This window comes from Haliaeetus albicilla, chromosome 24 (genome assembly GCF_947461875.1).
Source record: "Haliaeetus albicilla chromosome 24, bHalAlb1.1, whole genome shotgun sequence".
NCBI classification, from domain to species: Eukaryota; Metazoa; Chordata; class Aves; order Accipitriformes; family Accipitridae; genus Haliaeetus; species Haliaeetus albicilla.
Window position 1 is genome coordinate 10,815,376 of NC_091506.1, and position 27,778 is coordinate 10,843,153.

The following is a 27,778-nucleotide window of genomic DNA, read 5'->3' on the forward strand; positions in this document are numbered from 1 at the left end:
AGCTGACTATTACTTATTTGCAGAGCTAAGGAAGGCTTTACTAGCTAGAACATTGCAAAAGAGCACACTGCACCATCAGCTAGAGCTACCACAGAGATTACAACGGATCTTGCAGGACATGTCAATACCTCCACTTCTGTTCTGCTTGTTAAACACACAGCGTTGTCCCCTCCTTCCAGTGCTTGTTAGCAATACAACTACTTTGTAAAGAGGGAACAAGTTTTAACCGAACTTCATTAGTGTGGACTGCGATTTTGCTGAAAACAGCCTCAATATAAGCCCCGCCACTCCAGACTTCCCACTGTAGCAGAGCAAAGGCTTATCTAAACGTGCCACTTTTGTCACAGTAAGTGTCACAGTAGTTCTATTGGTTTCATCATGGCAGTACGCAGGGAAAAATGAAAAGCTGTAAGTTTAATGCAGTTCTATCAAGATTAAATTTGTGCACTGTCTTTGAAATGTTTTGAAGGGGTTTTTTTTGTTGCAAATTTACTGGATTAAGTGATGTTACATAAAAAGACAGAGTCAAAACCAAGCATACAGTTCTGGCCTTTATAGTAAAGCAGCATAGGAGCAATAGCTCTAACTCTCTGACACCATGACTTTCACCGTCCCTTCCATAACAGTCTTTCCACTTTCTTTGACTTTACATGATACTGAAATGTGTGCAATAGAACCCTTCAATCGTTTAACTTCAGCTGCAGCTATGACTTCTTCACCAGTGTACAAAGGAGCTGGAAATCGGATCTCCTGAGAAAGAAATACACAACCTTGACCAGGCATTTTAGTACCCAGAACTGCGGAAATAAGTCCATTGATCAAAACTCCATGTACGATAGTTCTCCCAAACCTAGATTTCTTTGCAAAATCTTCATTTAAATGCAAAGGATTTGTGTCACCTGTTAAAGCAGAAAAAGTAACAACATCATTCTGTGTAAAAGCTTTGGTAAGTTCGGCTTTGTCTCCAACTTTTATGTGTAAACTCTGAAGTACGGGATGTCCAAGCAGTGAATTGATAACTGTTAGCTTTGTCAAGGCTCTCTGTCGGAAATCCCCTCTAGAAATTCCACACCTGAAGGGCTGCAACATCTCAAGCAACTTCTGCTTCGTACAACCAAACCAACAACCGCATTCAGTCCAAGACTAGTTCTCTACTGTTGCCAGATAACGCAAGAAGAAATGGAGATGCCTAGTTTAGGGGGAAGAAAAAAAAACACAAAGCAAGAAACAAACTAAAGCATTGAAAAAAAAATCACCATCAAATGCACTCAAAGTTGAAAATACTTAAATTTCCCTTTTACACAGAAAATTAAAAGCTTAAGAGCTATGCCCAAGCAGATTTTTGTTTAGCTATGGCTTCAGAGACAAAGAATTCTTGGAACTCATTTTATTAAGCAGCATCCTCAGGAAAAAATAAGCTCTGGAAGTGCATGTTCATGCATGCATTTTTAAATGAGGTCAGCTGACAGCAACTATTAGAAGAAATGGGGTAGCAGAAATGAAAGATTAGATCAAGACGTGGGCCAAGAACAAAACTTCCCAGAAATTATTTTCTTGCAGATGTATTAATGAGATCAGGACTTCTCATTGGAATGAAACCATAAAGTAATGAGACAGCCACTACTGTCACATTTTACAAGATTCATTGTAAGATGAGAACTGCTTAAACGCAGGCCTACACACCTCCATTGAAAAGCATTTCACTCCCAAACCAAGACATCTGTGCATCTAGGCCATCTTTCTATGAAGAGGCAGCGTGCTCAGCTAGCCAGACAACCTTAGACCAAGAACTGACAGTTGGGGGTAGCCATCCAGCCCCTGCAGGGCTTTACCTGCAGCACTCGAAAGGCACACCTCCTGTTCTGGTAGAAGCCCAGCAATGTTAGAGCACTCCACAGCTTGACAAGGCCACTAAGTAAAAAGAAAACAAAATATATTAATAAAATTTGGTTTTCTCAGTTTTCCTGCAGCATAAACATCCTAAATAAAACACGTTACATAAAGATTAACAAAACCTTAACGGAGTTTAACAGCAGGTAATTTCACTGATGAGTTCTAGTAGCAAGACTGTGCCCTGAAGGGTTATTGCAATGACTGCAGTCTCTTGTCCTTGACAGAGATACATACTGTAACCTTTTCAAGTTCACTTTACTGTCCCTGTTCTTTTCCTCTCTGTGCGTTTACGTTCCTTCTTCCCCTGAATCACCTGCAGTTGTCTTCACGGTAATCATTCTCATCTTTACTATAGAAAGAGATTTAAAGCCACATATTTCAATGGTGCTTAGTTCCTGTCAGACCACTCTGTTTTAAAGCAGGAATAATGTACCGATACAAGTAGGTTACCAAAATCTTAGTGATTTTTTAATTTATTTTCTGCATGCTCTATGCAGATATCTGCAAGTTAGGCTTAATTCTTCAAAGACCATTCTTAGCTTAAGAGTTCTGTTTCCTTATAGAAAACATTTTCATGGCAGTACCTGAAGCGCGTACCTACTGTACCTTACCTGCTAACAACTCTTAATATGGCAGACAAGGTTTTTTCCTCATATGTTAAGACATCCACAGGCAAAGCTGCTCCAACCTGTGAAAAAAATACATTATTTAGTAAGTACCATCCTGTACTCTTATAGTTGTTTATAAGCAAGTGAATTCACTGCCAGCACATGACATCATTAAAGGTGTTATAGTTACGCTCAAATCTCACGCGAGTGTTTCAGCTACAACACCACCAGATTTTATACAGGACCCTTCCTCTCAGAGCTCTTCAGATAGAAGCCACTTTTAGTTCCACATTACAGCTGGAGAAACAGGGACCCAGCGGTGTTGTGACTTGCTTAAAGTCACCCAGCAGTACCGTAAACAGAGCAAGAATAGTAAGTCTCCCTACAGCAAAAGCATCGATACCCCAAATTCTAAGAGCCAGATGTGCTGGAGCCACTTGACTGTAGATGCCAAGACAAAACGTACGACTCCAGCTTCGTTAGGAGCAACTTACAACGCGGGCCGGAGAGCAGGTAACGGGTTAACGGAGAGGCAAACCGAAGACACTTACCCTACCTGCGCAGGCCCAGGCCTCCAGGCCGCCTCTTCAGCCCGCCGTCAGCTCCGCCCCTCTCCGGCACCGCTCCGCAGCCAGGCGGGCTGGTTTCGGGGGGCAGAGCCGACAGAAAACCCACCGCGGAAGCCGAGGGCAGGGCGGCCGCTCCCGCAAAGGCCCTCCTGGGCCCAGCCCCGAAGCCGTCAGCCGAGGGAAGGAGCCCGGCCACGGCCACGGCCCCGGTCCCGCCTCACCTCTCCGTGCAGCTCCCTCAGCGCCGACACCACCAGCTGCTTGAACTGCGCGACGCTCGGCCGGGCCCCGCCGTCCGGCAGCTCCCTGCGGGGAAGCAGAGCAGAGGGCAGGCTGGCGGGGCTCCGCGGCGGCGGGGGAGCCGGCGGGGGGCGGGGGGGGGAGAGCGGGGTCTCTCTCGCACTCACAGGCGGACACGCAGGTAGTGGTGCTCCGCGGCGCTCCGCAGCACCCGCCGCTCGAAGGTGGCGGCCGGCGGCTCGGCCCCCGCCATCCGCTCTGCAGGCCGCGCTCCACGCGCCGAGCCAATGGCGGCGCGGAACCGCCCGGCTTTCTACGGCGGCCCCGCGGGGTCAGCCCTCCGGAGCGAGCCCCCGCCTCGGCGTCGTCACGGCCACCGGGCGGGGCGAGGGCGGGAGCACCGTCGCCTCGGGGCCGGCCCGACGCCCGCGGCCGCCGCCGCCCCCGGGGCCTTCTCCGTCACGCCGAGGCGGCTGCTGGGGAAGGAAGGCCGCCGCTCGGCACTGCTTCAGCCGGGGCCGAGGGACGGACGGAGCCGCCGGCCCCGGGGCCCAGCGGCGCCCTGCCTGGGCTCGGTGACTGCTCTCCGCCGGGCGGGCTGGAAGCGCTGGACCCCTGTGCGGGGGAAACGGCCGGTTCCCCGTCCTACCGGCGAGGAGAGCAGCCGCTGCTGCCCCGCTGGGCTGCGGGTCGGTGGTTGAGCTCGCAGCGCTGCGCCCTGCCTGCGTGCCCAGAGCCCCCTGAGCAGGTCCTGGGGGAAAGGATGGAGGAGGGCAACGGGCAGTCTTTGGTCTGAAATTAACCTCTGGGAAGCTGTGGGAACAGATGGCGTTTCCGAGTGCTGCACGCTAGCTTTCTCCTTCAGAAAGACAAATGCGGAGTGCTCCACAACAAACATGCTGTGGGAGAGGGGCTAGCAGAGAGGATCCGTCGCTTCCTCTTTAAACAAATTGTTGGTCCTGATGCAGTTCCTGGGGGGGGGTGTTGTCTGGCTCCCTGACATATGACAAACCCTGAGGGCATTGTCCTGTCCTAGCCTTCTGTAAAAAGTAACATTTTTTAGATATTTATCACCTTGCTGCCCTCTGGCTCCTTCAGGTGTCAGTATCTTCCTTGAAGTGCCTAAAGCTCAAGTACTGTATTCTGGCAGAGGCTTTCTCATGTTGAGCACCACAATGCATCTGAACTACCCTCCCAGACTAATTTAAAAACTGTACGTAAAATACTAAATGTTTAGAAATAAAACTTTAGCAAATGCAAATTTTGAGTATTTGAACAGGTAATTTCAGATGTACCAAAGTAATTTCATTTTTAAATTGTTAGTTAGGTTAAAAAAAAAAAAAAAAGGCAGCTTGCCACATAAAATTCAGTAGCTGTAAGCACAGGCCAGCAATAGACCTTCAGGAATATTGTGTTTGTCCTAGGAAGTGAGAACCAGTTAGCACAGTGCTCGAACAATAAATCAGTTCTACGATAATTTGGCAGACACGTGAGAGCAGCCAGTTTTATTGGGAGCAATAATATCTACAGAAACTGGTATTATTTTTAAGATATTAGTAAAATTTTATCACCAAACAGCAAAACGTGGTGGTCGGGTAACGTATAAACCTCTTTTGGTTATTGCAATAGGGCAAATGCTGTTCTCCATAAGGCTCTGATAACACAAGCAACAGTAACTCAGGCACTCCGAGTAGATCTAGTTAGCTGCTGTAACGTCCACTCCTGATGTAAGCACTGGGGGGGGGGGGGTGGTGGTGTCAGCTGCAGTAAGTCAATAAAGAGCACACACAGGATTGTACAGGAAGGCTGGACACAACATGTCAGTTTTTTATTAACCAAAAGTGAAGCTGAACCCCAGAGTGGTTTAACTTGTTAAAACCATGTATTTATATGGCAGATATTTTTCTTTCATGTTCAACACTATAGTGCAAGAACCAAACTTCGCAGCTGTTCATCCTTTGAGAATCAAGTACTAAATATAAAATGAATTAAAATAAGGGTCCCTCAATGAATCAATTAAAAAAACATTTAACTCAAAAGAACAGACCAATTTTAAGAACTGTCTTATTAAATTCTCCCAAGTGAAAGACCTTTAAAAGCACTTGGAGCCTTGAGGTAGCAACTTTATGCAGAATTTAATTCCCCTCGTGCCCCACAGAGCAGAGGAAAATTAGTAGCGCATTATTAGCTCCAGCCAGCTAAGCGGAGTTGAGTGTTCTCCTATGAGGTTAGTGACTTTCTCTTGCATCTTGAAATAGCAGTGTAGTGCTGCAGACCATCAGGAGGAAATCCACAAGGAAGGCCTCTTGAAATAAAATACACGGTTTGAAAAAAGTGAAAATAATCAGCAATAACAACAAAAATTGGAGTTAAAAAAAAACCAAAGCGTTTGTATTTTGGCAAGACTAGTTTACAAATACATGTCAACAGAAAAGAAAGAATGGAAGTGACATTCAAAGGGGTTTCGGTTTTTTGCCTTCTGTGCAAAATTGCACTTTGTTTTTAAAGTTTTAAGTTTTGCACTTTTGTTTCTAAAAAAAGAGAGCACTTTTGCCCTTTTTTGTTCTTTTACATTGTGAAACCTGTGCTGTGACATTAAACAGAAATACCACATGCCAGGATATTTGACCACTGAAAGCTCCTCTCACTGACTTCACAACAATCACAAGCAGGGAATCACAAACAAGAAACTTTTTTCCCCCTCTAAGTCTCAAAGACACTATCCTCTTTGCCCACTTTGCTGCTGAGTTCTTTTATTAAAAACTAGATCTCTCTCTATTGCCAATTTCAGAGACTCCACAGCAGATTTACTGAACACTGAGCAGTAACAACAAAAAAACTGGGCTTGTTCTCCACAACAATTGCGATGAACAGTCATAGTGAAAAGGAATGAGCTGAGATACAGTGACACAGGCAGATCTTTACAAACAGGCGCCTCGTTTCACTCCCTGGTCTTGCTATCGCTACTCACACGCTTTCTGACTTTGCTCATTGCTGGTGCTCTAACCAGATACCTGGCAATGTTGAGTATCTTACTACAAGCTTCTCCACTATCTTCATGCTCCAAAATAGTACAGAACAGGCTGGTTAAACCAGACCAAACTAGATGAGGCACATTGCAAACTGTAGCTTTTAAATGGATGAGCCTTCTTACGGGCTTATTCTCTTTCAGCTCAAGGTCAGGTTGCTTCTCTATACCACAGAATGATGTCACACAGATGCAGGATGGCATTGCCCAGTATGCATTTGCTTCAGGGAGTCTAGAGTAAGGTAAAACTTTAAAAGCTTGTTCTTGCTCGCATGGGATCCTAATCTTTTGATTTTATGTTCTCATCCCTTCCTTTGACTTCCAGAAGCCATCAAATCCTCCCTTCCAGGCAGAATTCCCTTAAGAATCTAACAGTAGCCTTGCCTGTTTTTTTGGTTAAGCTTCAGAACAATTGCCAATGTTTGCATATGCTGAGGTATACAATCCTGTCCTGCAGAGAACCAAAGGCTGTAAGAACCAGAATCCATCTATAAGGCAACCCAACCTGCCAGACTCCTCTGGATAAAGGAGAGGATATTCTGCCTGGGAGCAACAAAGGCCAGCTGATGATTACTCACAGCAAGTTTCTCTGTAGTTCACATGACAGTTTAGGCAGCACAGAAACTCATACTAGTTTGGAGACCACTTTATGTCTGGTTCACAGGACAGTCATGAGCTGGCTTCAGAAAGACTCTTGTCTTGGAGCCCAAAGTATCTTAAAGTTTTATCTGTTATCAATGCAAGGACCTGATGAGTAAGGGAGGTTTCATCTTTTCTTCGTTTTTGTTTGGTGGAGTTTTTTTTGTTTGGTTTGGTTTTTAATTCTGTAATCAAAAGAATTATTTTGTCTTTGGTGTTAAACCTTGGAAGCATGAATGAGAAGCACCTGCTGCTTCTTTGGCTATAATTTACAACAAAAAAACAGCCCAGTAAAGCAAGGGAAATTCACTGTTCTAAAATACATGCAGTTAGAACAGCCACTAGACATCACAACCAGGACTTTAATAATATGGAAACACCTAGTTCAGTGGTGTCCATTACAAATCATTTGCATTATATAAAAATATGACTCCAATTACAGTAACTGGACAACAGCCATTCAAACTTACCAAGTTTGCATCTTACTCATATTGCAGGAACTGGGAGGAGCTCATCCATTTACGGAAAAAAATTGTCCAGAAATCAACTTAAGAGTTGCAGCTAAGCATCTCGTGCCTTAGAGAAATGTCCACTGTGGTAACTAGAAGCAGGAATTCAACATTAGTATCCTTCTATTCTTGCTCATGTGGCCATGAATAAAAAGAGCAGGTTCTGTTATACTAACATCCACAATTAAAATTTTATAACCCCATAAAACGCCAGTAAGTTTTGTATGAGCTGCAGAAGAATTCAAATTCAAAGGGTCACTAGATTTATTACCTACAAATTCAATGTCTTAATATAAATATTCTGTTCGTACACCATAAAAAGTCCTTCTTATGGTCTGATTCTTATTTAGATAATAGTCCGATAAAATCTCAGCAGTATGCCAATTAAGGTCATTAAAGCTATAGAAATAGAATCTACCTAATAAATGCTGCAAATTTAACAGGTATTTTAGATAAACATAATTAGCTTAGTTATCACTTAAACCAGACTCCTCAAACACACCAACTGCGTAGTTAGCAAAGACATTTGCTTTACAAAGTCAAATGTTGCCAACTTTTGAAAAGTTTAGCAAATCAACATGGTATTTGGAAGCATCCAAGTGTCTAATGAAGTTAGAATACTGTGAAATGTTAGGACTAGGGGGGGAGCTCCTGTAAACAAGTACAGAAGTAGTCTTCATTTAAATTACAAAACATTCACCTCCTTAAAAAGCTTTAAAACTGACCCAGTCAACAACAGCGCCCTGGGAAATCTAGCAGTATAAAGGATCTCTGTAAGCAAGAGAAGGTCATATATTGTGATCTCACCACAATAAAATGTACTCAGTGTCAGGAACAAGGAGCACATTTGGGGAGATGACAATTATGACACCTTCAGGCCATTTGGTCTGAACCACTGCACTTTTTTGGGCAGCATAGAGTAAAACAATTTTCTTTGCTGCTCAGAAAACACTTAAAATACAGTAATGCTTCATTTTCTGCATTTTGTTGCTAAGCAGACTCTCCCATGTCCCCAGCTCAGTTTACTTGGTTTAAAGAGCTCTACCACCTGCTGCTTTCAGCAGGTGGAAGAAAACTTCAGTGCCACCTTATTAATTGGCTCCATTGTATTTTAACTTCAAACCCAGATGCTACAATTAAAAGCAAATTTGACATTGTGTAAGGAAAGCTTCAGATGAAGGTAATAAGCCTGTATAAAAGGCTCATATTCCACAGGTTGCCTCTGCAGAACAGGCGACCTCCCACTACAGAATCTGATCTGAAAATTTATCCCAACAGTAACACCAGAAGGAAGGAGGCTTCTACATCTTGCACACTTTGGGTTTTATATCAGGCACTTGAACTGTTGGACGGATGCCATTCTGAACCAAGTAAGTGAACATAGGGTTAGAATCATCTTTAATCTAGGTCTAATAATGAAGTATCAGCAGCAAAGTGGAGGCAGGGAGTGAGCAATCCCTTTGTGCTGAGACTTGTTTATCGTTTCTAAAATGCCCAAGAAGACAGCAGCAGTAACTGTTCCATAGTGTCCGTTTTCCTTGTGAGTTGTGTTGCTGATAGGAGGCTTTTCTGTGTCTTGAACTAAGAAGGCATTGAGGTACCCTGTGCCTAATTCCCTGGATCCAACAGGTCCATGCTAGAGCCAAACATTGCCACCAGCTGCTCCTCATAATGTGTTATATTCCTCTTCATAATGTCCATGCAGGGTCCGAGCAACCTCTCAAATGCTTGCACATCCATGACTGCAAAAGAACAGAAGTGAAAACAAGATGGTTTGTCAAAAAGGACACCACACGCCAATCTTTTCTGAACTCAGAACACAGACCTCCAGTCCAACCCATTTGGGTTTGAGGCTTAAATAGAAGCCACAGAAATCATATTTCTGATTTCCCTCTGTACTGTTATTTGGAGAAACAAGATTAATGTAATACACACCTGACCTCAAGAAAAAATACAGAAGCCAAATACACACCACACTGGCATTAAAAGATCACCTGAAAGCTGTGTGTGACAAACAAGCTGTAGACAAGAAGCTGATGCTACTTACCCCTTCAAAGAGTACAGGCCACACAAGCAGAAAAAACAGAATCTGCTGGAAGGAAGGAGCAGTGCTGCTCAAACTTCACCGTGGAGATCCGCTCCAGCCCATGCTCCTAGCTTCTTGTGTCTGACCGCCAGTTACCAAAAGGCTGCTAGTTTTGAATAGCTGCTCACTCAGGCATGGTTCACAAAACAAGCAAAGACCAAAAACTAGAAATACAGAACATCTGCTTACCTAAACACTTGACCTCCCCAACAGCATAGGCAGAGGCTGCTCTGGGTTTGTTGGTAACGAGTGCAAGCTCTCCAAAATACTGCCCTCTGTGACACCGGGCAATCTCCACTTCTTGGTTAGCTTCTTTACTCGTCATAGTCTGTTAAACAGTACATTTTAATTATTTGCATACAGTTCTGTCTTTGTACAAGGCTGCAGTTAATTCCAGATATCTTACAGATGTGCAACAGCTCATTGGTTTAGGGCTTTTAAACTAGCAATTCCCAAGTCATGCTCTGTACTGGTAGAACACCTTAACAGCATGTTCAATTAGAAGTTTGATAAGAAAAGCATATGCCAGCCCATGAGTTTTGAGATTGACAGATATTTACTGTTACAGCTTTGGGAACTGCTATTACATTAGCCTAACACAGGTTTTACCATGCACAACATGATGTTCCCTAAGGCTGCTTCAGACTGTACAGAGATCCTTTCAAATGCCAACATCTAGGATGTCACTAGAGATAATAGACCCCAGGTTTTGTCAGTTGCAGTTTTCTATAATCCTAGAATTAAAATTTCATCTCCACTCTTAAGGCCAGGGAGAATATATCAGGTTAGTTTGTAGAGGAGCAAATAAAAGCAAAAGACTTTCCAACTTCAGTAAAGTGACTTCTGGCCACTTCAGAACAGGTATGGGGATTTACAATCTACATGACATGAGTGACAACGATAAATATCATAAAATAATATCTTAAAATAAGTCAGGGTAGGCTTTTTCACACCACTTGTATTAATCAATCAAATCAGGGATTCACCTAAAGCCTAATAACCCAATTTGAACTCACCTTGCTTTTAATCAAGATTTTTACTTCACCAGATTCTACAATGTAAAAACAATCTGCTTTATCACCCTGTGAAGAGGAAAAGGTAAAACAAATCATTTTTTAGTTTACTGTAAAAGTATGTATAAATGGTATTAAAGCATTCACTCTGAACTAGGCCTTGTGGAGAAATCTGCTAGAATTGACAAACATTCAAATTCTTAACATTAAAAGGTGACTGGTTAGGTAATACATCAGAGGAGCCCACAAGGGAAGGAACTATTAGTACACATCATTCAGTGAGAGGGCAGGTGGAAAGGAAAAAGCAAAGGAGATTGACAATATATAGTAAAATCACTTAAATGCAAATCTTCTGATCCTGATGGAAGTATCCAATAGATAGTGAAACTAAACCAGGCCTGGAATTTCCAGAAGCAAGTTTTAATAAAACACCAATTTAGTGACCACATTTCTAGATGTCAGTAGGAAGAAGGATCCATTAAACTAATTATGAGCTCAGTCAATCCAGGGTAAGACAGTGGGAGATCAGCAGAACTGAGAATAGCCATATTTGAGGAGCATGAACATAGTAAGAGGAGGATAGTTTACAGAAAACCAAGTCCACAATGCAAGCCATCTACATGAGAAATGATGCAACAGCTGTGTACAGGTAGTGAGAATGGTAAGGAATAAAGCACTCAATAGCATCATGCCATTAAAGGAAAATAAGAAACATAGAGCAAGTGGGAAAAAAATAAAAATTGATAGCCATTTTATATCAAGTTCTAGAAAGATATCACAAGGTGGTGTTGAATAACTAAGTGTGAAATAAAAAAATCTTGGTTTAGTCAAATTCAGCTGTTTCTATAAAAAAGTCACTGTGAGGGTGACCAAGCACTGGCACAGGTTGCCCAGAGAGGTTCTGAAGTGTCCACCCTTTCAGATGTTCAAAAGCCATCTGGACATGGTCCTGGACAACTGGCTCTAGGTGGCCCTGCTTGAGCAGGGGGGTTGGACAAGATGACCTCCAGAGATCCCTTTGAGCCTCAACCGTTCTGTGATTCTGTGAGAGTTTCTAGAACCTTTTTCATATCTATTTAAACTGCATCAGGTTGCAGACCTTCAACAGATTGTAGTTTACATCTGCTCTGCAGAGCTTTGCCAGGACTTAGTATTTTGAAAGTTTTACCTGTGACAGAGAGGACTTTCCCCCTCTATACCAACCCTTGTGGGCTTGGTATAGGACTGGAAGTCAGAGTGGAGAGCCAGCACGTGCCTCCTGCTACAAATCAGAAGCAAAGGGACTAAAGGCTTCAGGGAGACAGAGGCTAGATAAGGAACTGGTAAGGGAATGGGAGTCGCTCAGGAAAAAAAAAAGTGAAACAATGTGAGGAGAGAGATAAATCTGACATTAAGTCAAGTGGGCAAGGATGAATGTAATGGGAAGGATAGAGAGAGATGATTACAACTTGAGTATGAAACATGGGCTAGGAGAAGATGATGCAAGATTTAAACATGGAGTTACAGAATAAGTTAGTCCCTTAGCTAAGCTTCCTGGGGATGGTCATAAACCATCCAGTGCAAAGATTTTCATTCACTGTTGCCATCTATCACAACATGAACTAATACACTCAGCACACTTCTGAAAGTAAGTACTGAAAGAGTACTTATTTAAAAGAATTAAAACAGTGGGAGACATCCTCATAACACCAGCAGGCACTAACAATTTAAGTGCTTTAAAGTATACTGCCCTTAACTGAAGGGTCAAATTCCAGAAAGATCATTAAAATGTAAAATTATCCATGAGAGAAAAGGGGCTTACGGTATTGGTGCAACTACTGTAATGTAAAAGCTATCACATCTTTTCCAAGCACAAAATTTCATCATCTTTAGCAGTGTATTACCATCACCCAGACCTATCCAGACTATTAATCCTCCTTTTAAGGGTAATTACATCCTTGTCCTTAATTCAGTTATTACAAAAGATTAAAACCAACTGCATAATTGGATCACTGATTGCGTGGATTCCCAGTTCTGAGACTGATTTATAAGCTTTGGTTTTGCTGAGTTCAGTTTTCTCAGGGTCTTAAGCAACAAGATTTTCAACTTATAAAATTGAGGGTATTTTTGGAGAGAAGTAATTTGGCGGTATTTGCTTATCAGCAAACTAAGGTTTCCTGTACTCAGTTATCTGACATTCAAGGTAATTAAGATTAATTATTCAAGACTTTATCAAGGAGTCATATTCTGTTTATAAAACAAGACAGTGGTTGTGATCAAAAGCCTGCAATTTCAGGTAAGCCAGGGACTTTCTTGCATTAACTTTTATTTGAACTAGAGCACTTTTGCAACAAACAAAGCAACCCCAAGCTAAAGTTGATTCAAAATTCCAGTGTTTCATCAGTAACAATGTTCCAAAAAGTTACTTGTGTCACAGCCAAAAAAATCCCACAGCTTTAGCTTGAGTTTGTCCAGCTTCATGTTCCACCACTCTGGCCTTGATCTATTACAGCAGATAAAACATACACCAACAACCAAAGGCTGTCAATTGAAGCCAGACTACTCCACCATTGAAATACTCTTAAGAGCATCAGGAAAAACAGTGGTTTTAATTAACCCTGATAGTTTCTTAGAATAGTTAACTGAGTTGGGTCCAACTAGTGAATATTCACAATTACTTCATTTACTTTCATCCAAATCAATCATACTCTTGTTGAATTTTTTGGTTTTGTTGTTTAGTCAGACCTAGGAATTAGAGATGCCTTTACTACATGCTTGTGACTCCTTGTTTAACCTGGTCATAATAGATGCCTATGAAACGTCTAGCTGGGGGCTTTCATGGAAAATTGCATAGACAGACATTTAATTTCAGCTTCTTAAGGCATACTCCTCTTGAAACCTTGCAAAGACCATTTATAAAAAACAAACAGATGAGAGAGGAAAAACTCAGAAGTGAAAGTAATAAATTTGTAGCAAAAAATATACTGGCCATTCCCCAAACATTCAAGAAGTGGTTAAATAAATTAGAAGCATTAAAAGAATAAGTGCCGAGTTGGTCCAAGTAATAGGATTCTATAAGTCAATTCAGAATAGGAAAAAAGCAGCAGAGAAAGGAGAATGACAAAGAGAAATTAAGACTTCAAGTACCTGAGAAATGATACGTTCCCCATTTTGATACACTTTCTCCCCTATAACATCCACTATCTTCATTCGCTCTGATGCCTGGAACAAAGAGGAAAATTAAACATATTCATCTATTATAGTATATCTCTGGTAAACTTTGTAGCCTTGAAATGAAGAGGCATTCCCTAGACACACAAACAACAGTAGCTGGGTACTGAAAAATACAGCCCGTATAATGACATTGTCATACTGCACCACAGCTTTCAAGACTACCATAATCAACAGGGAAAGAAAATTGTCTAGTGTCCCATCCGTGTGCTTTTTTTACCCCCAAAGTTAACAAATAACTGATTTGGTTGGTTTAGAACAAAGAAAAAAAAAATAATCACTTCCTCTAAGATTCAGTTGAAATTTGAAGAAAACACTCAGAAAAATGTCATAAACTTCCTAAGAACAAACTTCAATGAGAAACACCAGCAACACATTTTCAAAATATTTTAATCACCACACACTTGAATATGTAGGGGGTTTTGTGTCCCAGAACTCATTCTTAAGAGTGGAGAGACGAAGCGGTATGAAAAGGATACCAGCGTAAGCAGGCACCGCAACAGGATGCTCAGCAGCAAGGGCAGCAAAGAGGTACTAATCTGACATGCAATGGAGCATGCCTGAGTCTTCATGAACAGGAAGGGAGAAAGAACAGTTAAATTTACCTCCAATGTTTCCCACTGCCCATCTAGAACACCGCAAAACAGTTTTATTGCTTCAGAGCAGTGTAAAAAACATATTAAAGAAAGGAAGAAAATCCTACAGTTAAAATTAGTTTCTCCACAGATGATTCAGTTGTAATCCATTCATTCCACAAATGCACCTTAATCTAGCCCATGTTTGAGAAACTTAATTCTGATCCACGCATGATTCAACTGCAGTGTGTCATGCAGAAAGCCAACCAGTGCTAATGAGTTATTTTTCTATATCTTTAAATATTTATGAGTCATTTTTGTGCTCAAGTCACACTGACGGAACTAGTTTAAGCTAGGCACTGAGGGAGAAGGTGGTGTGCAATTTTACCCCTTCCACAGCTACCAGTGTATGTCCAAAATAATATGTATTAGAGGCTGCTATTCACACTTAATGATACTTTGCAATTTTATAATCTTCTCTCAAAGGGATTAAAAACTCTTCTCAAATACTAAAGATTAATGCTGAAAAATACCCTTATGATGAGAAAACAAAGAAAAGCTAAGTTATGGTGCAAAGCAAAAGACAGACACATACTAATTACAAAATAGTTTGGTATGGCTCCAAAAGCCCTCTGAAGATACAGGCTGAATCAATAGCTTAGAAGTGACAATTTACACATTGTTCCTGAAGTCATGCACCACACACATCAGCATGACATCTGTCATTTTGTTCCTAGGTAGCAGTGCTTCCCTTTAGCCTATTCTTGGTTCACCTCCTACATACCTGTTAAGGTTAAAGCAAGACCTACTAAGGCCCACATCTTTGGCTCAAATTTAAAAACATTCATGGCTGATAAAGGCCAAATATCCCAGTGATTGTATCATTACTTCAATATCACACCCTCAAAGGAAACCACAGCCCTGAGTTCCAATTTGCACTTTCATACCTGTTCTCTGATGTATTTATAGATGTTTTTGTTTTGTGGGTTTTTTGTGATTTTTTTAAATCTTTACACAGACTGAGATAAGAATCAGCAAATCATTTACCGTGCATAAAAGATATGAAAAAAGTGTACAACTTCAACAATGCAAATTAAGTTGTACAGTAAACGTGATTCCAAAGTAGGTCTTCAAATTTTGTTCTAGGCAAAAATGACACAGACATCTGATGTAACAGAAACACTGACTGCGGAGCTAATGCTAATATAAGAATTTGATGCAGATGTTTGAGAGGCTTTACCTCCAAGGATTTAAGAAGGGGCACAGACTCAATAAATAACTCATATGTCTTCCTCTTCTTTGCATTGTTTTTCAATATAATCCTTCTGAATGTCACTCGATCCTGCAAGAAACAGCACAGAGAAATACATTATTCCTCTTCACTAAAATGCTCCCTGTTTAAAGAACTGACAAACATGAACTAGTATTTGCAACAAACACTGGGTTTGAGAAGCCAGCTGTTAAAACTATACCATATCCATCGCAGTGGTGATCATAACAGCTCTTGTGAGAGTACTTGTTGCAATAACAAACTGAAAAACAGGGAGCTGTAAGACCTGGTCCTTCTCAGATAAGCATTTAAGAATTCTGGTTTTAGTCTATCTTGTACTGTTTTTCAGGGTTGAGTTTTGGGGTTTTGTTTGGCTGTTTGTTAATATATCTTTCATGCTTACACACACAGTGAAGAAATTACGCTCTTCTTGCTGAAGTCCCTAGAATTTGAATTTCCAACACTTATTTGTTAAGGCAACTGCAGGACTAAGTCTGAATTGGATTCTTCTCTACTTGAGTCAGGGATTTCAAAAGTTGAATATTTATACTGGTCTCAAATAGATCAGGAACAGAATATCAAACAGCAACAGGCTGTTTCACTCCTCCACCTTCTAGGATCCAAGAGCCAGCTTTTTGCAATGACTGTTTCCGAATTGCTAGCTGTCCACATGTACCATAAGCACCTTCCTGATGGAAAAACTATTTGGATTGTTTTTGAAGCCCAAATATTGGGCAAGATTCCCGCCCAGCCCCTGCCACCCCTCCTGCTCTGATCTTTTCCCCAGGCAGCAGCTAGTGCTCTGCAGGCTCCGTGGCCACTGGGCGGCACTACGTGCCCGAGTGAAGGCAAGCTCGCCCAGTTAACCACATCTCCTGCCTCAGTACCTGCAAGGGCAGACATATTTGAGGGTTTATTGTCAGAGATCTTAACGAAATGCTTTTTATTTCCACACAGAAAAGGCAGGGCTCCACTACTGGCAAACACCAATGAGAAAGGCAACAAGAGAGCTGAAACTAAACAGCACATCCAGGCTAAGGGGAAGGGCACTTGCCCACCAGGTATTTTTGTTAGCGTTTGCATGACAATAATGCCCACGGTCCCTGTTGGGATCAGCACTAAATTATGAACAGAGCACGAGTTGCAGAGTTTACCTTACACAACATGAGGCCATAAGTGTAAAAAGCAAAACCAAAAAGTCAGAGGAAAGGAGAGGAAATTTGGTTAGGAGAATGGTATCAAAAAACCTAAAACTTTTAAGTTTACATATATACCACAATTTGCAGAAAATTCTGAAGCCCTGAGAGCCACTTGTCTGGATCTCATTTTCTGAAAACATCAACTGATACCTTAGCAGCGATATTTTGAGGTGAAGAGGTATTGTCAAGTAAGTGAACAATTTTATGGGATTCAGGCTGCAAATACTTGTAACTTGAAACGATGACTGATACAGGTGACACTACTGGAATATAAAAGTCGAAGTAGGTGAAAGATGAAGGGAGGAATGGTATTACTCCAAAGGAGAACAAGAGATGATAAAGCACGAGGGATTGTTTTATCTTTAGTTTTTTAAATAGATTCTTCAGTTGTAGAAGTCTCTTCAAATGTACATGTTTGGAAAAGCAGAAAGGTGCAGAAACTGTCAGGGGAATTGCAAAAGCATAAAAAATTCAGAATTCATTTGTTTGAGAGTATCAATGGCAGAGGAGAAGCAGCAGTATTTGAACAAAAAAGGCAGAGTAGTGAAGGAAGCATGTGTGATCGTGAGGTTTTCCCCAGACATGTTCCGTAGCAAAGGCTGAGGACATTTCTCTGCTCCAGAAGAGACCCACGTTTGATAACTGCTTTGTGCCTGAGCCTTCCAGGCTTTTTTGTTGGCCTAAGTCTGCAATGCAGCAGGAGTAATCCACATTTCCTAAACACCAGATAACCCATGAGCTTTAGCAATGACTTCTGCGGACTAATAAAAATATGTTTACATTACATCAGGCACAAAATAGTATAATAAAACATGGCAACAACAGAATAACTAGAAGAAATAATGGACGTTTTAGGCAGGAAAATGCAGCCTTAGTTAATAAAATATCCACAGGACAGATGACTAGCAAGAGGTCCCCCTTCAACTACACCTTGCTAATTAAGTGAACGTAATCACAGAAAAAACAAACCCAAATTTAACCCAACTTGTGCAGTTCATTTCAGAGGCAAACTGGAACAAAGAATCACCTTCTCATTTTCTTCCTTTTATGAATGAGCTCAGTTTGTAGGTAGCTGCTTCATTCTGTCTTGTTCAATAAATTAGATTCTGACACTACTCCCTGTTGATTTACCAAAATCTTTTCTTTCAGCTCACAAAGAAAAGGGACGTCGGAAATCAGTTCTCTCAGCATGCGCAGAGATTGCATAAGCACACTGTGTGTAGCTGCTTATCAGTCCTACAGTCACGGTCACAACACATGGTCAACCCCCAGCGATAGTTGCCGAGGAGCCCAGTGCACACAGAAAGCATACAACACTTCTGGCTTTCAAAGGCTTCGTTGATCACACAATCAGGTTATTATGTGAGCCCTCACAGATGAGTAAGAGAGCACTGTGAAAATAACTCTATCCAAATAGTACAAAGAAAAGAACTAAAACAAGAAACTAATGTCTACAGCTTCACATTCAACACTGCTGGGCTAGAGACAAAGCAACACCATCATTTAGCTTGGTATCTCATAGGTCATGCTGACCTGAGAACCTCTTCCAGGGTAACACAAAGGGACCAGAAACATCATGACAGTTTATTTTGAAGGAAAACAAATCTTTGGGCAGTTTTCCTAGCTCTTCAAATTACTGACATCCTCAAGAAGATATTTAACACCTTCCCATTCCCCTTAAAGCAGACAAAATGGTAGGAAGGTGAGTTGAAAATAAAGAATGTCATTTAGATATTGTTTCTCCCTCCCATAAAATACATGCATTAATGCCTCCACTGTCCTCTGCAGGATGAACACAGAACCAGGTTTTTTTTTTCCCCCTAACAAAAGCCACCATTACAGCAAATGCAAAATAATAAAGGGACAGATAAAACTAGTGATGTCGTTTTTACAGAAAAGTTTTCTAGAAAGGTGGCCAAAAAGATTTGCACAATGGATCTCTTATGCCAGGAGGCAAGATAACAGATCATGATAAAACAGCTATTAGCACAAGGAGCCATACCAAGAGAAGCACTGCAAGTTAGTGTTTAAAACAGTATGCGAGAGCAACTTCCTTTCCTTACCAGTCCCCAAAGGGCTCCTTCTGTTGTGGCAACAATGGTGGCAGCTCTAGGAGTGTTGTACATCAATGCCAGTTCCCCAAAACTGCCATGATTATCATAGCGGCCCACACAGCGTGACTGGTTGTCTTTTGCTACAATAATATCATACAATCCCCTGGAAAACAATGGAATAGACACTTTTTATTAGACAACATTCCAGTACAAATCATAAAACCAGCTTTTTGCTGCTATACAAATAGTCCTCCTACTGCTGGGTGAGACGGAACATGTTTTATCAACCTTTCCAATTGCCTGATACTAAGCTGCTTCTACCTACAGTATTTTCACAATAATTCTCTCTTAATAAAGCATTTCACTCCTGATAGATCTGGGCAAGATCTACTTGGTTTCCTCTGCACAGTATTTTCACATTGCTATTGTAAATGTTCTGGCCAGGATGATAGGTAGTTTCATCATCTTTAACAGTATTTGTCTTTTCACAGCATGTGTTATCTAGTGAGGCCTCTTTAGAGTGACTTGGATCCATCTAATACCCATTTTCTCAGTGACAGCATTGCTGCAGTACCTTTGGGATACACTCAGTCCAACTGCTCACCTGCTCCTACAGTTTTGCCTCAACTCCAGCTTAAGGGTATGTCTATATCATAACCCCAAGATCCAATTGTAGCTTGTATCTGCATATGCCCATGCTAGATTCAAACTATCCAGCTCTTGTATGGACAACAGTGATGCCATAGAAGCACAAAGATTACAGAAAGGGCCTTTCTTTACATACCTAAGACACTAAGTGAGTTTTGCAGTGCAAACTCACTAGACTTACTATGAGCAGCACATAGTGATCTTCAAGCTGTAGGATTTAAAGCTAGTTCAGGAATGTTATACATGCCACATCTTCACACTTTAGCACAGATGTCCAGAGGCAACCATTTCTCACCTGGTATTTGTCCAATAGCTCCCTTATGACCAAAACTTTTATTGCTCAGTTCAACTTCATACCATGCTGGAACTCCAAGCATGCTGACAGTTGAACCAACCAATTTTATCACCATTTTCATGGAGGTGTGGCTACTGAAGAACACAGGTTACAGCACGCAATGTTCGAACTTGAAGAGCATCCATTCGACTCTCACAAAGCTCTGTGTGCTGAGGTGACACTGTAGGATGCACAAGCTTAGGAAGCATGGGTAAGTAACTTCCAGCAGTTTTGCAGAACATACAGGTTCCACTCTAGTCACACTGGCTTCAAATTGAAGCGGCCAAGCTAAAAGGTTTTTAATTTCTTTTTTTCCTTTGTTATAGCTCACTTCTAGAAACAGGAAAGCTCTCTAAAACTGCTGACATCTAGCCAGGATCTCTGAACAGATCAAGAGGAAAACATTCAAGTACCAGAAGCCTCCTTGTACTTCTTGTTCATTGGGATCTGTAACCTTTAAAATGGAAAGGCCTCCTCACCCTGTTCTCCAAGAGGCACACTTCCTACATTATAATGAAGTTAAGGCAACAGTATCCCAGAATTTACTAAGAATCAGAAGACTACTCTGATGAAGATGCAAGGTACAAGTCCAGTGAGTCAAAGCTCAAGACACAAATCTGGATCAAACTGCACCATAGCAACTGCATATGAAGAAACAGGCTGTGCACAGAAAGGTAGCCCTTTAAAAGTCAAACAAGTGCCTGTAACACCCTCAGAACTGCCTTATGCTTGGGGCTTTAAAAAAATAATTTTAAAATATACCTTGACTAGGCTTGATTAATTCTTGGCTATGGCACCAGAGATCATTCAGGGACTAGCCACTGGCCTATGAGACTTTACAAAATATATCATGCCTGGGAAAAAAGCAGGCAGGGAACACCTTCCTGTCTTTAAGCAGCTGAATACACACATAATTTTCCCCAACAGTTTAGATCTTTGACAGAAGGAATGGTATTATTTCCCAGAACATCATTAGGCATGTAAGGAGAAAAAAAAAAAAAAAAAGAATCATCAGGAATGGCAGTAGGTGAAACTTCTCGACCTGCCTAGTATTAACAGCAGAAGGTCTTTCAGCATTGCTGATGGACAGCCCTGGGTTTGTTAGTTATCTTTGAACACTGCTGCATCTAAAAAAAAGAATGTACTACAGGACAGCTTTACGCCAGCTTCATTTGTAGGAGATTCCACAAAGTGGACATTACATGCAAACAAACAAACAATTAAAATACATCAAAGTGAGGAAGTTTTGCACAATGACTTGAGGGTCTACGTATTAAAAGCCTTTCGGACCCACAAAAAAGTTTGGCTACTGGATCAACAGTAGATGGGCCAGCTTCAGACATGTCAGAAGATCCAAGAAATTTAGTCTCTCCTTGTCACCCAGAAAGCTAAAGGAAGAAGCTAGGCATGAAGACCACATATCATCCTTACTGGACACTTTTTACATTCCACTGTTTACTCACACCTAGGAGACAGAGACCCACAGCATGCTAACAGTAAACTAAGTAAGAATTAGTGTTGATGGAAAATTTCACTAATTCTTGTAATGTCCAATATGTATTTAATCATTCTCTGAGAAGCACCAGAGGCAACAATCTTCAGGTTTTTTTTAATCTGGAAGAGCCATCTGTGAGCATATTAAGGAAACGCAACACCTTCTTCCCATCCCTCAGCCTGAAAGTCACTTACTAGTCCCATTTATGTCCAATTAGCTATAGCCACGTAACCTTCAGCCAAGCATTCAGATGCCTGTGGCCCAAGGACTAAATTGGTGAGGCACCACTGGGTGACCTTGGCTCAGCTTTATTGAGAAAACTGTTGCTGAGCTGTGAGACAGTCTGTGAGCTAAAGCCCTGCAAGATAAGAAGAATAAAAACACAGACCGAAGTGTAATTGTTGAGATGGTAATCGTTAGGAGCTCAAGGACTCAAAAGAAAAATACTGACATGAAAAAATATAAAACCCCAAGGAAAAAAAAAGCAGAAAAGCAGAAGAGGGCAACTCAGCAAGATTGTGGATCAGTCTGTTCCAAGAGGCAAGAGAGGCCAGTGCTTCCCCTCCTGACTGATGACTGCTCAATCAGCAGAGACTCAATCAGGTGCCTCCTCAGCAGTGATGAGCATACTAATGTTTAGCCATGCAACACATTCGTCCCAGCTCTCCCTTCCATGCAGTAAGCACTAAATAGCTGCCACATCCTCAAGCTGCATCTGCCCTGCCTGCTGTCCCTCTGTGCATGGTAAAAGACACTCAAACAAAAGTAATCTGGTGAAGAAGTATTACAACCAGAAGACTTGGGAGAGGGACGCTGCAGGGGGACGGTGCAGGGAAAGAGGCCTGAGCCAGAAAGCCTATTTTTTCTATGCAGACAAGATGCTAAAAAGTTACATCTGCAACAAAGTCACTGTTCATTCAGACAGAAGAAACTAATCCTCAGGGATATTCAGGCATTAATGACTTGACTTAGAGTAACAAAACGTGTACTGATGCCTTGAAAGAGCCAGAGTCCTCTGAATTTGCACTTCCAGGCAAGTGGAAATATTGTAGCTTGCCATAAACACCAGCGTCCTGCTATTCTTTCACATGAAAAAACAAGGGGCTGGGAGGTGGAGGAGGACTGGAAAGGGAGAGCAGGAGACAGAAAATTCATAACTGTAGAATTCCTTCTAATAACTGAATGGCCAACAGAAGAGTTGCAGCTCAGCTGGTGTTTACAGCAAAGGCTGGTATGCTCTATTGCTAGACAACACCAAGTTTAATTTCCCTCACTGTATAGCCTTTCTGTCACATACTTTTGGCAACATATTTATGTTACTGGTGTATTATACCTCGAGATTAAAACAAAACAAAAACTTAAAAACCTGAAATCTTCCAACCCAACTATCTCATGATAGAAAAAACCATTGTGGAATAGCATTACATTTGTAGAAAAGACACCATAAAAACATTTACCTGAATATCAAAGATAAGGTTCCACTTCAGTTCTTTATTTTAGGTTAAAACTCATAGCAGGAAGAGCTTTTTAGTAACCAACAGGTTAAGAGCCTTACACAGAAAAAAAATAAAATAGGCTGATGGTATCTAACATTTTTGAGAGGCTCCCAAACTGAGTTTAAGTTTCCTCAAGATTAGGAACCACTGCTCTGCGTACATCTCATCTTTGCAGAGCTGGTGGCTCTGGCTCCCGTGAGTTCTGATCTGCAGTACCTTACTCTTATCTGGGACAGCCTGATCTCCCCAGTGAACATGGCAAGAGAAGGAACTTGTCCTATCTAGTCAAAGACATGGGATGGGTCTGCGGCAGAGCAGTTCAGGAAGATAACTGAGCGTAGAAATGCAGCACTGGTTTAGGCTAATGCTATGGTATGGTAGAGGACAGGGGAACGGGCATATGGTCAGAATATATTTGCGGTAGCCTTATGTTCTGTAACTCCACTGATCAGAAAGGGGAATGTCCTTAAAATGAGTAATTCCTAACCTAGAAATTCTTTTGGAAATTCCTTAAACACAGAATGAATGACAATTCAAAAGGCAACATGTTGTCTCGAAGAACTGCTTTGAAAGCATTTAATACAATATTAATGGTGCCATTATTTCAGTGATAATAAAGATACCAGTGCATCAAAAAAGTAGTTTACTAAGATTGTGTTCTAACAGACATTTATAATTTGCTCAGTAATATTCTGTTTAGTATTACAGTTCTACAGGAGGAAATAAATCTGTGTCCTTAATTGTTCTTCAAATACAGTGACTAAAAGTGACATTAGCCAGAATTTCTTCCAAAAGGGTAAAAGATACTCAAATGTGCATGCACACACATATCTATTATATGCCTGTTGCACATATATATATGATCCATAAATTATCATGTGAATTTGCTTGATGCAAGAAATTGCAAAACGGCACCTCAAACTCTGCAAATGCAAATCACATGACCAACAGAAGCAAAATAAGCACAAGTCTCTCTGAAGTCAGTGATCAAAACTAACTGGACAAAGTGCAGGTTGTTCCATGGTAGCCACTACCATGGATTTTTATTTCCTGTATGCTCCTTCCCCAAAATAATCTCCTATCCCTTCCCTTACGGTATGGTTTCTTTTGCTGCTTTTCCCCCTCCTTTCTTCAGGAAAAAACATATCCTAGTCTAGAAACAGCATGTAATATGGCTGGTTTTAAGGTATGCATATGCTGATGGGCACAAAAGCTAAACTGAACAAAGCACAGGCAAGTTCATGCTGCGTTCTTTCCCTTAGAGAAAGTAGTATTTGTGTTTTTACACAGTCAAACAGAATGTATTAAAACCCAGCAGATTTGAAATGTCCACCTCTGTCAAATTTGATTGCCCCTGGGCAAATGATCCAAAAGTCAATGGGGGCCTAAAGGAGAAAATGGAAAGATCAAAGGAAGAGGCAAGGACTGCAAAAAATAAGTTTCCTTCAGAAACTATCCTGCAGTAAGCATTCCATGCCATTTCTAAGAAACTGAAAGGAAACATACGCTACATTTCAAAGACACAGCTGCTTACCGCTCAATGACATAGAAGTTGTCTCCATCATCACCTTGGTCAATCACATGTTCCTGAGGTTTCACCTTCCTCTCAAACATGGCATCAAGGACCTGAGACAGCTGCTCCTACAAAACAAGCAGGAGGGGGAAAAAGAAAAAAATTTTAAAAATCAAAAAACTCTTGGAAAATATACCTTAGCATTATTGCTGGACAAGGGTGAGTTCATTTGACTTGATCTGGATAGTGAACTGCAACACACATTGCATTACTTTTACTGTATGCAAATACAAGTAATACTGATATTAAATGTGGATTTCCACTAGCACCTCACTTGATTCCAGCTTATTAATATAAGTTCAATAATGCAAACACAGATACTTCCATTATAGAAGAGCTATTATCTCAAATTTATGTCCAAATGGCTTAACTTATGCATATCATTTTAGTGCTGAACGCTACACATACAGCAAGCTCTCACTTGGTACAATCTGACACAGTTTCACTGCAATGGATACATAACAATTACATCAACAGCACATATATTTCATTATATGTATGCATGTCTAGAAACTGCACCACGATTTATTAGTAATTTATTTGTACTGTCATCATCTAAGAGCCCCCATCACGATCAGGACTATACTGAACAAGACTCTATACGGAGTTATTTCCCTAGATCATTTGTGTCTTAGAGAACCTGCAATTCCAGCACAAGACAAGATCAGGTAGGTACAGATGGGGAGCACGTACAGAAAATCAGATAATGCTGGCCTGCACAGCAAACTCAAGCTAGGTTTTTCTCATGATCCATGACTAAACTTTTTTTTTTTTAGGCAGCACAGCCAGGGAAGCTGTGAAAGCCAAGAGAGATGATGCCATATAAATGCCCTGCCTCAATGCTGAGCTGCTTTACCATCTCTGTTATTCCAAAGTTCATTAACAACGGACTTTCACTGCATTTTCAATGACCAGATGTTCAAAGTTGAAGATGTAGATCACAGCTGAGTTTCTAAAAATACACTGCATGAACACGCAAACTAGTCTTTATGCTGCTAGACACACTTGAAATACTTACTGCACTCCTCAAGTTGGGAATAATCATTGCAGCATCTGTAGGCACCACTACATTGAAAATATTGCCTATCTTTTCACTAGAATCCTATTTTCTTGTCTTTAAAAACTCTCCTGATATTTAAACTGAACAAACAATCATTGTATGAAAGCCATTTATTTTAACTACATATTTCACAGCATGCATTTAAGTAACAGCTGTCAGAAAACAAGCAATGCAGATTTTAAAAAGCTTATTTTTTAAAATACTGTAACTCAATAATGCTTTATTTGGAGGATAAACAGGCAAAGACTTATTTTAAGTAAATAAAACACTGAGCTCTTTGTCAATAAAAGGACAAGCTTCATCAGATTTCTGAACTGTAAAAAACCCTCTTAGTTTAAATATGGGTACTGAGCATGCTCAGGGACCTTGCTGGTAAGGATAACAGTCATTGCTCTCACCCAGTACAAAACTCAGTTGTAACTAGGATTCTACAAACTCATAAGACACTGTGGAGCCTACACACAATACGTCACACAGAGCTTTTAACAGGAGAGAAGTTATCCATTCCCCAGCACTTTATATTGAAACATAAATCAGATTTATCATTGGGGATGCTCAAAATCTTAGGGTTAAACTCTGTGACAATCCAAATGGATTTTAGTCTGGAGTTCAACGTGAACCTTGCTAGAAGTGATCCGCTGGACACTGGCTCCCTTGTGTTTGATACCAAGTATTACAGCAACTATTTATACAAGTAAAGACATTTAAAAGGACTGTTGAGTCACTGGGCCTAAATTCAGCACAGTTCACCTAAATGCAACCAGTGGACAAGGGTTGAATTTGGCCAGGACATTTAAGTCACACAATCATATTTACTCCTAAAGGGGTTTTATGCACTTTTATTGTTGTTGGGTTTGTTTGCTTGTATTTAACAGTTTTACATGACATTCTTTAGAGGTTAGAAGCAAAAGAACATATTTTGAGCCTTAATTTGAAAGTGTTCCTCACAATTATTAAAGGACAATATACACTGAGCAAAAGCAGCAGTCATGCGTTCTGCCTTTCAGTGTGTATTCTACAGCCAACCTTTCCAACCAGTCACATTACACAGAGGGAGTTAAAAAGAAATTATTGGGAGGAGGGGTGAAAGGATGCAAATTCCATACTCCCTTTATACCCATTCCTAGGAAAGCTCTCCCCTCGCTGCTAAGTGCCATTTATCGTACTCTAACCAACATAGGGACTGCAGCCATCTTTTTCAGCCATGTGCTACCTTAAAGCCTGAGTCTTTAACAGTTGCAGTTAAGATCATTTCCATTACTTCTCCCCTCAGCTGCTTAGAAAGCTTTTTGCAGGAAGTATTTTTCCAAGCCCACCTTCTCAGCTCAAATTTGTTTTTCAAAGTCATCTTTGGATATAAACTGGTTATTAATTTTTGCTTCTGGGTGATTTTACTGGAAGCTGAAAGATTGGCCTACTCAATTCAAATGGTGATCACGTTTTGCACATACCCCTTGAGCTGCTGAATGTTCTTAAATATGTTTCATTTTTTACTGTACATAATGAGGTTACTTGCAACAGGAACCTTTAAAATGTCTTAAGTAAATAGGCTTAATAATAGGAATCCCAGAACAATGAAAGGCCAGTCTTGGAAACAACAGCTTTCAAGTAAACTTTTTGACAGAATGTCAATTCCTCAAGCCTGCTGCATTCAAAAGCTTTCAACAATTATTTTCAGAATGCAGTTCAGTGACTCTTGGGGTTTGTACAGCAACCAAGAACTGGGAGAACTTCCTGGTTTTCAAGGAAAGCTAAGCAGCGTTTCTGAAACCATAAGCTATCACATCCATCCTTTCATATCTCAGGCAAAGTTCAATGACTCAAACCAGAAGCTGCAGGGACCATTGCCAGTGTTAGAGCTTTCATTCTTCCCCAACCTGTAGTAGAGATGTCAGTTCTGTTTTCATGGAAACAGCAGACCAGAGATGAGATGCATTTATCCTATGGCCTCTCAGAGGCTGGATTAGAGGATCTCCAAAGGTTTGTTCCTGAACTATCCTATGATCCTCATCAAAAAAATTCATACCAATTAAGATTACTAAGTGCAAGCAATGGAGGCTCTCATCATTAAAACTCAATGCTGAGGCAATGAGTAGTTAATAACCAACTTCAGCAATAAAAATAAGACAAGTAAAAACAGGAACAACCTAAAAACATTACATTACATTCATTTACAGAAAATTTACTGACATATGGGCATATTTGAGAAAAACGTGCAGCAATCTGACATCATGCAAATGTGGATAGTGTTTCAATATCACAATTGTGTAAGTAATTTC

At 40.9% G+C, this 27,778-nt stretch overlaps 3 protein-coding genes across 3 annotated transcripts in view; all 3 read right to left on the reverse strand.

Annotated features, from left to right (window-relative positions):
• Positions 1-395: 395 nt before the first annotated feature.
• Positions 396-1,089, reverse strand: HTD2 (hydroxyacyl-thioester dehydratase type 2). Its single transcript, XM_069812036.1, has one exon. It carries the CDS (start codon positions 1,087-1,089, stop codon positions 583-585), a length of 507 nt encoding a protein of 168 aa, XP_069668137.1. The 3' UTR covers positions 396-582.
• On the reverse strand, positions 1,027-3,681 carry RPP14 (ribonuclease P/MRP subunit p14). The gene is made up of 5 exons (XM_069812037.1): positions 3,478-3,681; positions 3,292-3,376; positions 2,505-2,581; positions 1,833-1,911; positions 1,027-1,189 (listed from the first exon to the last, which is right to left on the reverse strand). The coding sequence occupies exons 1-5, from the start codon at positions 3,561-3,563 to the stop codon at positions 1,133-1,135; spliced, it is 384 nt and encodes a 127-aa protein (XP_069668138.1). The 5' UTR covers positions 3,564-3,681; the 3' UTR covers positions 1,027-1,132.
• Positions 3,682-5,103: 1,422 nt separating this feature from the next.
• Positions 5,104-27,778, reverse strand: part of PRKAR2A (protein kinase cAMP-dependent type II regulatory subunit alpha) — a 69,279-nt gene continuing 46,604 nt past the window's right edge. The window contains exons 5-11 of the mRNA XM_069812029.1: positions 24,401-24,507; positions 18,903-19,056; positions 15,611-15,712; positions 13,712-13,786; positions 10,589-10,654; positions 9,762-9,900; positions 5,104-9,228 (exon numbers count right to left, since the gene is read on the reverse strand). Of these exons, the coding sequence (XP_069668130.1) occupies positions 9,095-9,228; positions 9,762-9,900; positions 10,589-10,654; positions 13,712-13,786; positions 15,611-15,712; positions 18,903-19,056; positions 24,401-24,507 (777 nt within the window). The 3' untranslated portion in view covers positions 5,104-9,094. The remainder of the gene's footprint in view (positions 9,229-9,761; positions 9,901-10,588; positions 10,655-13,711; positions 13,787-15,610; positions 15,713-18,902; positions 19,057-24,400; positions 24,508-27,778) is intronic.